Consider the following 13424-nt stretch of genomic DNA (forward strand, 5'->3'; position numbering starts at 1 on the left):
GATTTTTGAAGGGGAAAAGATCCATCACTTCAAAGTTTCCAAGTACAGGAAAGTATCCAGACACACATGCCAAAGAAGCAGGCATGACTTTATCACCAAGAATGATACTATGACATCTAAAATTTGAACCATCTGTAGATAAAATCGTGCTAAGGAAGGAGACATCATTTTTTCCTTTAATTTTTTAAATCCTCCATTAAGCTTTCCTTCCTACTCTTGGCCTAAAAATACAGAGAAGTATGAAAATGTGTAATTTGTGGAGAGACAATAATATTCCCTAAGAAGCACAATAATTAAAATATAATTATTGGCCATGCCAAAAGGAACGTAGAGTCAGAAGCAATGGAATTATTCTAAAACAGGACAAACATACGCAGAATTCCAAAAAGTGAGATCCATCTACCTGACAGGGGAAGCGGACAAGGGAATCAGGTCAGACAGTGATTTTGTGCTCCCAAAACTGAACTGGCCAAAGGACAGAACATACATATATGGGAAAGGCTGCAATATCAAGGAAATGGGCTAAAATATTAAACGTTTTTCTCAGTTTTGATGGCCAAATTCCATCCTGTAAGCAGTGCATTAGACGTTAGTGACATACGATTTCTCATGACAGATTTAACAGCATCAATAAGGCCTCTCTGTCCATTTCAGCAAATTGATCCTACGTAACACTGACAAGGGCAGCCTGCACTTAATGACCTCTACTGCTGAAGGATGGGAGTGAAAAATGATTGGAAGTACAAATAAATCTTTGAAAGTTCCCCTGAAACAGGTGTGCTAAAAGTGATTCGTTTGAGAGATCACCACACACACAAACCAATGTCCTAGCATGCCCCACTGTCTGCGCAGGCCAGGGTCTCACTCCTCGGATTCTGAACCAAGATTTGCTTTAATTCCAAAAAGGACATCCAGACATTTTGTTCTCACTGTGGAAATGTATGTTACGGATGTCTTTCAAAGGAATGAGCGCTCTAGTTTTTATGCCGGTATCTAACATACTTGTCCTTTGTCCTCTAATATGTAAGTTGTCCTTGTCTGCCGAGAAAGGATTTCATTCTATACAAAACTGGTAACAAGTATTCTCAAAATTCATTTCTGCTTCCCTCCTGGTTAGAAAAGGAAATACAGTATAGCCATTGCTTATTTTCTTCTCTATAATCATCAGCAACAAACAGAACATGTTTAACCACAATAACAATGTCAAATGCATGAACTGGCCATGATACATTAGCGCCTGTTCTTCGAATCCTACACAGTGATCTGAGGACACTGAGATTTTGGCATAAAGTGGCATTCTCAATTCTCCCCCCAAAACATTTACTTCTTGATGTACCTTCATCTTGCCACTACCTCAAAATGAATTTTCAAGAGAAAAATATACCCTTTTTCTGTCCCAGTATGTTTGGAAGCTCTAACCCGTTGGAGAGTACACAGATGGGAAACGGGAGTGAGCTCATGACAGACGCACTGGATGGATGTCCCCTTTATGTCAAAGCAATATTCCTTATCAATTTCTGTCTGAGGTAAATCTTATTTTACAGATAACAAAACTGACACCAGAAAGGATTAACTTGCCAAGATCGCTATTGAGCCAGCGACTGGTAGAACTTGCACTCAAACCCTGGCCTTCTGTCCTCCCAATATTCCATAATAATGAGGATAAATATAGCACTGGAATTCGAAACTGCTCACTTATAGTACAGAAATACAGCAACAACAGGAGGACAAAGGATCGCTTAGCAGTCTGCTGGTTCTTACAGCTGGGTGAACTGTGATAAAATCATCATGCCTCTATGTTTTGATGATTAAATTCAAGAAGAAACAAGGACTCAAAGGAATAATTTTTTGTCCACCAGTATCTATCTGGAAAGAATATAAAGTGGCTATACCTTAATAGACTAGTAATGGAGTTCTCTCTTTCCTCTTTTATTTGTGGTATATTGCATGTCTTACTCTTCCACTTTTATTATTATGGAAGATTTTACAAAATATTCTAGCATTTCAAGTGATTTCCGGCAACCAGAGAGGGTCATCAATTTCTCTACATTTCTAATCAAGCACCATATGTATTAAGAAAATAAAACCAAGATTTTGAGCCCATACATCATGAGGAAAATTTAGAGGTGCATCATGAAAAGTTACCTATAGACAGAATTTAAGTTTCAAGTCAATGATAACCTTTTTAAATCTATGAGCTATAAAAATGTTATATTCTAGGTAATAGTAATTAAAACCAAATTAATATAAAATGGTGGACTAGAAACTAAGTTTTTTAATTTCCCAAATATCTTTTCAAAATTTAATTTCCAAGGGTTGATAAAAATACACAAGAAACTTTACAAACAGATGATACCTCATTGTGGTTTTGATTTGCATTTCCCTGATGATTAGTGATATGGAGCATCTTTCCATGTGGATAAAGAAGTACATATAATATACACAATGGAATATTATTCAGCCATAAAAAACAAAGAAATCCTACCATTCGCAGCAACATGGATGGACCTAGAGGGCATTATGCTCAGAGAAATAAGCCAAGCGGAGAAAGACATGTACCATATAATTTCACTCACTTGTGGAATGTAAAAACAAAACAAAACAGTAGCAGACTCACAGACACTGAGAAGAGATGGTGTTCACTGTTGGGGAGGGGCTGGGGTAGGTGGGTGGGGAGGGGGATAAAGGGGCACAAAAATCTCTATCATAATATAAGTTAGTTATGGGGATGGAAGTGCAGCTGGAGAATAGAGCCAGTGATTAAGTACATCTTGCTATGTTGACAGACAGTAACCGCACTAGTGGGGGTGAGAATTTAATAATATGGTAACTGGTGAACCACTGTATTGTATGCTTGAAACCAATAAAAGATTGTATATCAACTATACTTCATTACAAAAAACACTTTACAGAAAGAAAATATGCCATCATTTTGTGGTATTTAAGGAACCATCATCAGACTGGAGGCCACCTGACTGACCATTTGCTAGTTTTTGTTGTACTATGTCAAGTAAATCATTATTTTTTAGAATATAAGGAAAACCTACCTGTTTCTTATCTCTAAGTGAACCACTGAGTGATAACTGTTCATTGTACAGATTGAAGTAGTGGTCCTTTTCTGTTAAGAAAGTAGTCTGTAATTTCTGGTACTCTTGAGCTAAATGCAGATTTTCTTTTAGTGAATCATCTCGCATGTTCTAGAAGAAAAACATACATACAATTAATTAAAATCATTTTATGTTTGGATTGTTACATCATTTGAATTATCTTTGTAGGAAAAAAATGGAGCCAAAAAGATACTTCCTCTGACATCAATATCCTCCTTAGTTTCATAATTTCCTGTCTTGATGTAGGATGTGTGTGTGTGTGTGTGTGTGTGTGTGTGTGTGTGTGTGTGTGTGAGCACTGATCCATCAGAGCCTGTTTAACCTTGGGTTCTCCTCTTTCCCAGGCTGCCCTCCACGATGGCTTGGGAGGTACCCAGTCTTGGGGAGGCCCCACTCAGCTCCCAGGAGCCTTTTCCAGCTTCCCACACCCTTTACGTTTCCTCACTCCCAGGGCTCAAATAGGAAGAAGACACTTGGAAATGTGGAATCCTATTTCCAAGGGGTTCAAAGTGGTGGCATGCCTAGAAGACACTCAAAACATGGAGAAGCAAAGAGTAGAAGACAAGGAGCAAAGAGTCCCACATCTGGACACCCATCGCAGACCCATGATTTGAACTGGGAGAATTTGGCTGTATTAAAGGCTGTATACATCAGCAGTAGTTGAAAATGTATAGGACCTTCCAGGACTCAATGAACAGATGTGAAATCTAATACAAAGCCCTTAGAATTTAGCTTCCACAATACCACCTATCAGCAAGTTAGGGGCTGTACCTGTTGTTTCAGATTACATGTATGAATTCAGTTTAGTTGCTGGTACTTTTTTACATTTATAGCACAGAAAGTTTTCTCTGTCTGCTTCAAAAAATATGGAATTGATCAACAGCCTTAAATATTTTGAAATCTGTTAATCTAGTAATTCATTTATAGGAATTTATCCTGAGCAAAATGATTTGTCATAACATTATTTACAGTGGCAAAAAGTTTCAGTATACATAAATGCAGATTAATCATGATGATGATGATGATTAAATAACTAGATATAAAAATAACCACTGTGAAGCAATTAAAAATGTTGCTTTGTGAAAACTGCCTTCACATCAAACATTTAGTGTAGGTTGTTAAAAACTACACTGCAATATGAGTATGCATACAGGAAATGAAATTCAGGAGAAAACTGCCTCTACAAATATTTCTGTATTTACACACTTCAAGATTTATTAAGGTCAACAAACATATTTCTCATGAAAGCCTGGAATCTATATTGATCCCTAGTGATTAATATCATGTCATAGCTGGTCTTCAAAAGCCAAAGTGATGAACTGAGAATCATTTTAAATATTCTTGTCCCAATTCTGGCACAATAATTTGAAACTTTAGAAACTTGTATCTAGTAAATGAGCCTAAAATCACACAGAATTATTTCTGGTAGGAGTACAAAGCATCTATGAACATTTTTTTTGGTGGAGATACTTTTGAAAAGATAGTTACAATTCTTTTACAATCTAAATCTCAAGTAAGTTGGAATTTTGATAAATGTTCTACTGGAGGCAGGAAGAAGAATCATTTTAGTTCATTTGTTTGTTTGATTTAACATAAACACAACTGTGATACCTGAGATATTCTGCTTCTCAATTATATTTCTTTCAAGCCCTAGATGGCTACTCTAAATAGGGGTGCTACTAAAAGTTGTGACATTTTTGCATTAAACCTATTTAGTGGAACTTAACTGGGGATATATTTGATGCTTTATGGTTGGCTCACTGTGGAATATGGGATATGCAGTTGTATTTCCAAACACATGTATTTTAAATTTCTATATGACACCAGTTCTAACTGTTTTATATGCCATAATTAGAGAACAAAAAATCAAACTGTGTATTTAAACCAATGAATCTTCAAAACATTGTTACATCAGTCATGTTTTACATTATCATTTCCCAGTAATGAATGTATAGGATTTGCCAATTCACTACCAATTCCTTAAAGTCAGTGACCTTCAGATGTGCAATGAAGTTTAAGTTTTCTTTATTTTAAATAATGGTATCTGCTGACACTGAAAATGTTTTTATGTTTAACTCTGGTTTACTTTTAACCAATAGTACTATAACATGCAAATGAAACAAAGAGGGAATGAAAATTATTGGTGGAAATGATGTCCAGGAGAAAGAACGCTATCATCACTGCAGTTGAACCGCTTATAAAAGGATAGTAAGAGAAGATATTTAATATTATTGAGGGCATAAGAGTTGAGGTCAACAATACGACAAAACACTAATAAGAGAAGATGACTTTCATGTGTTTTTAAATTCAAATTCAGCTGAGTTTTATCAGTAGACTCTTTCCATTTTAGGTCTTGGATAATACAAACTTGGAAAAAAAATTTGTTCCTGAAACCATTAAAGAAAAATTAGATTGCAATCTCTGTAGGTTAAAATAATGGCACTCTGAGTTGATTTATAATATTATTTCACTCATTTTCATTCACTTATTCAAAACTTCACTTAGCAACTACTGTATCCCAAGTTCTGAGACAGAATGGTGCATCTTGAGAATGTGTGGCCTCACGGGGATGATTTACATTAAAAATCACACACATATATAATTAGAATGTAGAATTCTGAATCCTTTGCATTTATTTTCCATATGTATTAAATTCACCCAAAAAGTTAAATAAATAAAACATTTTCTCAAAGCTGGGTTTATTGGTATATATTCCATTCCCATTATTAATGACTAAAATGACAAGATATTGGGAACATGGCCTGATGAAGAGAAGAGACCTGGTTCTTGTCTGTTCATGGTTTTCATACTGTGTAGAAGGTAGTAAGGAAAAAATTAAACTTGATGAATTTTGTTCTCTATTATCTCAGATTGCTTGTTAAACTTTGATGTTGCTAGACTAACTATGACCTCTTACCCCAATTTTGTATTAATAAATGAAGATTATGTTTATAAAGGGTTGAATGAAAGTTAGATTACAAGTTCCATGAGGCTGAAGCCGTCATTTTGCTCACTCCAGGTACAACGCACAAGCAGAACTGACGCAAAAGGGTGACAGGTTTTCAGTGAATGAATGAATGAACACATACAGTTAAGTTAGGAAATACATGTATTTAGCACTTTGGAGCCACAAATTTTATTTGCTCACTTTTATGAAATAATCTATTCATAGTATAACCACTTATTATACACATTCATTTATATTATTTGATAATATGCTACTGGAGAGGTGAATATTTTTAAAAAGTACATAAAGAGAATTCACATGTTTTTGCAGTGAATATTTTATAAGGATACACCACGTTGTCCAGCCTTAACAAGAGTTATCTTGGTGCGTCATTGAGCTTCACAAGGTATGTGTGCTCCTTGAAACCATACACAGCATTTTTCTTGGGCTACCTAATTAGCCTACTATCTCCAAAGTATTGAAAAACCATTGTCAGAGAAAAACCTGACTTCCTCTTCTGTCACCAAAAATGCTGAAAAATGAAGGCAGATTGAGACCTCAAGTTATACAAATACTAGTTCTCCACTTTTTTCCCTTGACCTTTCTTATTCTTCAGGTTTTTCATCTTGGAGTTCTCCACCATTTTCTCCATTTCCTTTGTTTTTCTCAGTATTCTTCCTTACCTTTACTTCTCCCACTGGTAAGTGGGAAATAGGATATTAGAATAAGAGAACTGGGTTCTTTTTGAACAAAACTATAAAGCATATATCATCTATTCATGTTTCACCTTGTGATATAGAGATGAGAACTTAGAAATAAGGCTGAGCTTGAATATCAACTAATGAACTCCATACCTAATGGAAAGAACACAGAGAATAAATCTGTCTCAATTTCTATATTGTATTATTATCCTTATTTGACGGAAATGGAAGATAAGGCAAAGGGAAGTCAGGTGAGGCAAATCATATTTTCGAAAAATGGCCACAGAAATATTTTCATCTCCACATGTTCTTCCAAAACACTGTCATTCCCCATCAAGGAAGACAGTCTGTTTCTCCTTTGGACCTGGGGACACTTGTGGCTTATCCAGCCCATAAAGTAAGCTGGAAATGATGCCACATGATTTTCCAGGCTAGTTTATTTAAGAAAAGCTAGTTTTAAAAAAAGCTAGTTTAAATAAACAATATAGCTACCATCTGGCCCTCACTACCCTTGGGACCAGCCGCCATGCTCTGAGGTTGTGTAGGTGTTCCAGAAAACAACCCTAGCTCAGGTCTCAGGCAACAGTTAGCATCAGCATCAACTAGGAGGGAATGAGGCACCTGAGGATGCATCTGATCCCTAGTTTCCATTCCACTGATGGGTCAGAGACAAGAGGTAAGTCACTCCGCTCTGTCCTGTCCATATTTCTGACATGCACAATCATGAGCTATGATGTCTGGAGTATTTGTTATGCAACCAGAGCGACTGAAACACCCAATGTTTTGTGCAAGGTTATACACATATTAAGCAGAGGACCTGGGCTTCACCCCCAGGCTCCATATCACATACTCTTCACCAATCCAAAACACTTACTTCACAGACGTGAGGCAGCCCTCCTTAACACTATTCAATGCTGTCTTTATAAAACCTAATCACACCACACAATCAAATTAAGTAAGAAGCTCACCTTGCTCTGAGCCTACTTCCACTGTCTTTCTAAAATCTGGCTAATACATGGCTCACTGACATACACAAAATGGGCTGCTAGGTCAGAATGGATGTGCTGCTCACAAATAACCATTATCTTGTGTCTTTTGACCTACATGATTCTCTGTTTCATAATTTGAACAGGCCAGATGTATTTACTCGCAAGACCCAGTGCCCAGGCGTACAGACCGTTACAGCTGAGGGCTGCCCCGCTCTGGAATTCTGAGTAACACCCCCATTGAGGCTTCCGGAGGTCCAGGAGAGAAAGTCTGAATCCATTTGAACTGTCTTGTTTTTTAAATTCAAGATGGACTATGGCAAAGGAGATTACAAGGAAAAACTTGGCCCAAACATTCTAAAGATATTTGTACTGTACATGCATGTGTAGAAAACCTACATAGCTATTTACAATTACTTTAATGTTACTAAAATAGTCCTCATGTCTTTGACTCAGTTTGGAGTGAGGCATCATATCCTGGCCTTCAGGTGCGGCCTGCCAAGCAGAGGGGCAGGTCCTGCCAACCATGTACTGTAAGAGAGCTGTTTCAGTCCCAAGCGTCCTGTCCCGATGTGACCGTGTGCGGCTGCCCCAGGTAATCCCTTCCGATGGACTGTCCGTCCGCTGTTATTCTTGGTCAGCAGTGGTCGCTGCAGCGGCTCCTGGATTTCCCAGGTCCCCCCAGGGCTCCATGGGCAGCTGGGTCCCTGCCTTCGCTCCGCACTCACTCTCGTCTCACGGTCAGAAAGAATCGACTCCCTACCAGAACCTCCAGAAAAACAGAAGTTGTGTCGCTGGTATTTATTGATCAGTTTCACTCCAGAGCATCCTCACATCTAGCTGTTTATCCATTTACTTGCTCATCAATCATTTATTTAACAAAACTTCAGTAAGTTTACTCTGTGGATCCAGCTCTATGGATACCCCAGGGATTAGGAAGATAAAAAACAACCCATCACCAGGGATTATAGGCTGGAGTGGGAAGATGAAGAAGTGTAACGGAATCAGAATGATTCCATCAGGTGCTATTGTTTCTACCGGATGGGGGAGCAGGAGAGGAAAAGGCTTCATGAAGGAAATCATCCGTGACCTGAATCCGGGAGCAGCTGCTTTATCTGGCGGGGGGCAAAGCTGTCCTGTCACCCTGGTCATTATATACTTGGAGGACATTCGGTGAATCGGTCAAGAGGAAGGCTGTTCTTGGCCCCTTTAGGACCTGTTATGACTTGTGAATTAGACTTTCATAGATCATGTTAAATGTTCTGTTATCTCTTGACTTTAAACTATTACTATGTGACAATGAAAAGTACCCACATATTTAGTATCCCTTTGATGCACAGCATCATAAACAATGCTCCATTCCAAGCATCAATGTTCCAGTAGCATGTGGCCCTCCATGCACAGGGGCTCCCACGTCACACCATTATCTCTTACCGCCAAATCCCCCCTGTCCCCGCATGAGCCTTTGGCACATCTCTTTGTTCGGGGCACTGGAGTGCCTTGTGCTCAGGAAGGCTTTAACGTAATTGATGTGGGCATTGGTACTTAGGTGATTCAGAAAACGTGTATAGGGTGGACTTCAGAACGAGTGAAACGCGGTGGCTCCAAATCTCTTTCTGCACATCCTGCTTCAGAAGCACTCCTTTGACTCACTGGGATGAGGGTGGTGAACACCAGTGCTTCCCAGACATGCCGACTCTCAGCCGGCAGACACACCTGGAGAAAACACCCTTCCCAGGCGGGCCACCCTCTCAGGTGCACAGCCTGCTGTGTGCACGGGCAGGCTTTGCTGTGATCCTGCTGCCTTGAGGTCCGCGCAGCAGTTATGGTGGAGGACGAGCATTCTCCCCCATGGCCCGAGGATCAGGTCTGCAAGAATGGTATGTACCGATACCCTAAAGCCCCAAAGGAGCAAATGACTGTTTCAAGTCTCCCGGGACCCATGTCACATCTGCGCTGCCATGGGGATCAGCCTCCTGTCCAACACAAGTTCTCTGATAATGAGTCTTGAACATTCTTGATTTTTTAAATGAACAAATCAGTCCTCTGCATCAAGGTTGTTACATGCTTCAAACTCTACATATTACCATGTTTGACAAAACGCTCTGTATTCACTAATTTATTTGGAATGTTTACTGAGCAACTGGTATACACCAAGCACTGTGGGGGCAGTGCCAGAGTCCAGGAGACCGCCTTCCCAAGCTCCCCCACCATGGCCCCAAAGCTGTGACTGCACACAGGACTTATCTAGCTCCCTGGTGGGTCACAGATTAAGCTGCCACTGATTCATCGTGAAGTTTACAATGCACACCACAGCACTGCCTCCCAGAACTCACAAGAGATCCACTGGGAATTTATTAATATTTTGTATCAACCCTGCTTCTTCCTTACTATTTTTAGACTCCGTTCATTGTACATACTTGACCAGGAATTATTGATACCAGCATGAAAAAATACACAATGTCAGGGCCAAAGGAGCGTGTAGTCAGAGAGAGGGCTGAGCATCGCCAGCGCCTGCACAAAACGCCCTGTCTGAGGAGAAGGGCAAGAGGCAGGTCCATGGAGTGACAGCAGAGGTGTCTGCAGGAAAGTGGTGAGCTAAGTTCCAGGGGCAGTCAGATTCTAACGGATTCTGAAAATATTTCCTATCCAGGGGTATGTATATGTTCTCATCAGGGACAACTTGGCCTAGAAGCACAGATGCTTGCTGAATACTACAAAGCACACTACGAATGTGGGCGCCTGCTTAAGAAAAGGAACGTTTACCTCCATGCTGGCTGCTGCATTGCTCCTACAGCTACAGCTACTCAGTGGTATTAGGAAATGTTGTACAGACAGATGGCACGTACATTAGTACTCAACTTACTTGGCCTAGTCCTCTCCTATGCAAATGTATATCCCCTCTAAGTGTCCAGTATAACTGATTAAAGAAACAACTTATGTAGGGAGAGAAAGAGTAATCGTCATGTCACATATCGCCCCGATGAAGTTTTCCAAGGTGAAATGTATGATGTAGGCTGTTATAGTACATGTATGTCCTCTGTGACACAGTAAAAATTCCTCTACATTTATTACTTATTACATAAACTTTAAATTTCAATCCTGAATATATATTTGAGCTTAATAATGTGTCCTCTATTATTGTTTGTCAAACAGAAACATGTTTGCCTATTATTTCTTTGTTAAATACTCCTATGCATTCATATTTTAATTATATATTTCAATTTGTCAATACTTTAAAAAATATTTTCAGTCTACTACTCTTTTTACTGTGGCATGTGAGAGACCAAACAATTTCCTTCCTCTTCATGGGTGCTTCCTGATTTGAATAGTTTAAGATTTAGAAAGGTTTCCTATTTACTCAGATTTTAATGATATACATTTCTACTTCACTGGTGGAAAAGGCTGATCAGTCACTGAAAGGTCAGTTAGCACTAAACAGACCCTTTCTTTATGGGATTATGAAGAATAGTGTCTCTGTGCTGACGGGCTGCACAGGGAGGCGTGATGCAGAGAATTAATGCGCTGCCTGCTGGCCCCTGGGGTAGAGATTCCAATACAGTGCCCACCACTTATTCTAATTATGCAGCTTTAAAAGGTCATCAGCAAAAAGAGTTGAGGAATTATCAACCAACTTCATCATAAAGTAATAATGTACTACATGAATGCAGAAACTGTGAGAGTCACATCTAGAAACTTTATTACAAATGACAGAAAAACTAATCTAAGAGGTTCCAGGACATATATTATGGCCTAAATTAAGGAAACTCATTGAAAAATTAAAATATTAAAATACATGATATTTTGTTACTTCCTATTGATGTAGTCAGGTAATCTGATCTCCTCTTGTATAAAATATTTAATTTTGAAAGTCTTTTTTTATGTTTAATACCAATGTCATTGCCACATCCATGTAACACCAGAATTTAAATATTTCTTAAAAATCCATTTGTTATAAAATACAAAAGCATGATGACTGTATTACATACAAATAATGAGAGGTACATGAAGTAGAAAATTAAAGCCCCTCTTCACAATCATAACCAGTCTTATACCCCAGAGATAGTATTAACAATTTGGTGCAAGTCCTAAAGGAATAGAAATTTCAAAAAATCAGTACACTGACAATGAGGAAAGGGTGGCCAGGGAAGGCCACGCAGGAAGAGAACAGCATTTGGTCATCTCCTTGGGAATGTGGGACCAGAAAACCCACGTGGCACCAAGGAGCCAAATACGAGGAGGACAGTGAGTAATCTGCAGCCTAAAAATCTCTCGGTGGATGGAGTCATCACCAGTTCTTCTCTTCTGCTCCTCTCAGGCGCTCCTCTTACTGAGGAATCGCCTGCTGTTGCTCATCTGGCACGGTCGCCATACCTCGCAACATGTCTCAGGCATAAACAGAATTCAAGGCACCTAAGACCCTTCCCTATGGATACTCATCTTGAGATACACCCAGCTCCCCAAGGTAACATAATCCCAGTATGGAAAACATCACATTCCAGAACAGGACCATCAAACTATGGCTCTCCAACCAAACCCAGCCACTGCCTGTTTCCATACATCAGCATTCCTGGGGCACCACAGCCCATCCAGTACATATTGTCTATGGCTGTTCTCGCTCTGCAGAGGGAGACCTGAGTGACTGATAGCGAGTGAGTGGAGGGCAACATCCAGAATACTTACTGTCTTTCCCTTTACTCAAAAAGTTAGGTGACCCCTGTTCCATACCCTTAATTAATATGTTAATTAACCTTTCATTTATGTTATACCTTTTATTCAAGACCTGTTTTGGCTGTACACATACAAAAAGACTGCTGAAAAGCACTTTCTTTATGTTTCTAGAAGAGGCACGAACTAAGGAGACATAGCTACTAGTAATTAAAAAATGGCTCCAAGTCCTTAAAAAAATGAGATGTTCATGAGCTTTTTAAGAGCTCTAAAAATGGGTATGATAACTTTGCAGAGAGCTGCCAGTGCTATAGCTATTATGCCATAAATAATGCCCACATTTACCTACCTCACACCTTTCACAGTTAAATGTAGTTCATGTAGGTCCTGCAATATAAAAACTACAGGTCTGTTCATTTTCCTACTCCTACAACATCTGTTTTGGGTGTCTAGAATCAACTTTATGTTGCCACATTGAAGTTTATTTTGCAGATGACGCAGGTATCCATTCATTTACAGAAAGGCTAAGGAAGTTGTAGTGGTCACCTACCATGAAAGGCCCTGAAGTGATTACGGAATGCAGCCAATTTCCAAAAATTCTGCTTGAGTTTTTTATTTTGATTCCAGTATATGTATAAGTCAACTTAGGGAGAATTTACATTCTTTAAAATATTGAATTTCTAATTCATAAACTTAATAGATCAGTCTATTTATTTAGAACCTCTGATTCTTCTCAGAAATCTTTTACAGTTTTCTGTGGAGAACTTGCACATCTTTTGGTACATATATACCTAGGCATTTTTTATTCAGTTATTTAATTATAAATGCAATCCATCTTAGGAATTTATTTTCTAATTATTTGTGACTAGTTTATAGAAATACAATGGCTTTTTATTTTGTATCCACTGACTCCCCCAAATTCATGAATTCATTCCAGTAGTTTATCTGTAGAACCTTTGCATGTTTTGCATACACATAATTTTTTCAAATTATAGCTTGAAAAACCATCTTTTAT

At 38.7% G+C, this 13424-nt stretch overlaps 1 protein-coding gene across 7 annotated transcripts in view; it reads right to left on the bottom strand.

The window, feature by feature from the left end:
• The window catches only part of CCDC178 (coiled-coil domain containing 178), a 568079-nt gene that overhangs the window by 188353 nt on the left and 366302 nt on the right, over positions 1-13424 (bottom strand). For 6 of the 7 annotated variants that reach the window (XR_012121114.1, XR_012121113.1, XM_073212734.1 and 3 more), the window contains one exon: positions 3048-3197. Coding sequence is in view for 4 of the 7 variants with exons in the window: in XM_073212734.1 (XP_073068835.1) it covers positions 3048-3197 (150 nt within the window). In the remaining 3 variants the exon portion in view is untranslated. Of the gene's footprint in view, positions 1-3047; positions 3198-13424 lie in introns of those variants that run through there. The other variant, XR_012121115.1, reaches the window with a different exon arrangement.

The sequence above is a fragment of the Manis javanica genome, chromosome 9, assembly GCF_040802235.1.
Source record: "Manis javanica isolate MJ-LG chromosome 9, MJ_LKY, whole genome shotgun sequence".
In the NCBI taxonomy this organism is placed as follows: domain Eukaryota; kingdom Metazoa; phylum Chordata; class Mammalia; order Pholidota; family Manidae; genus Manis; species Manis javanica.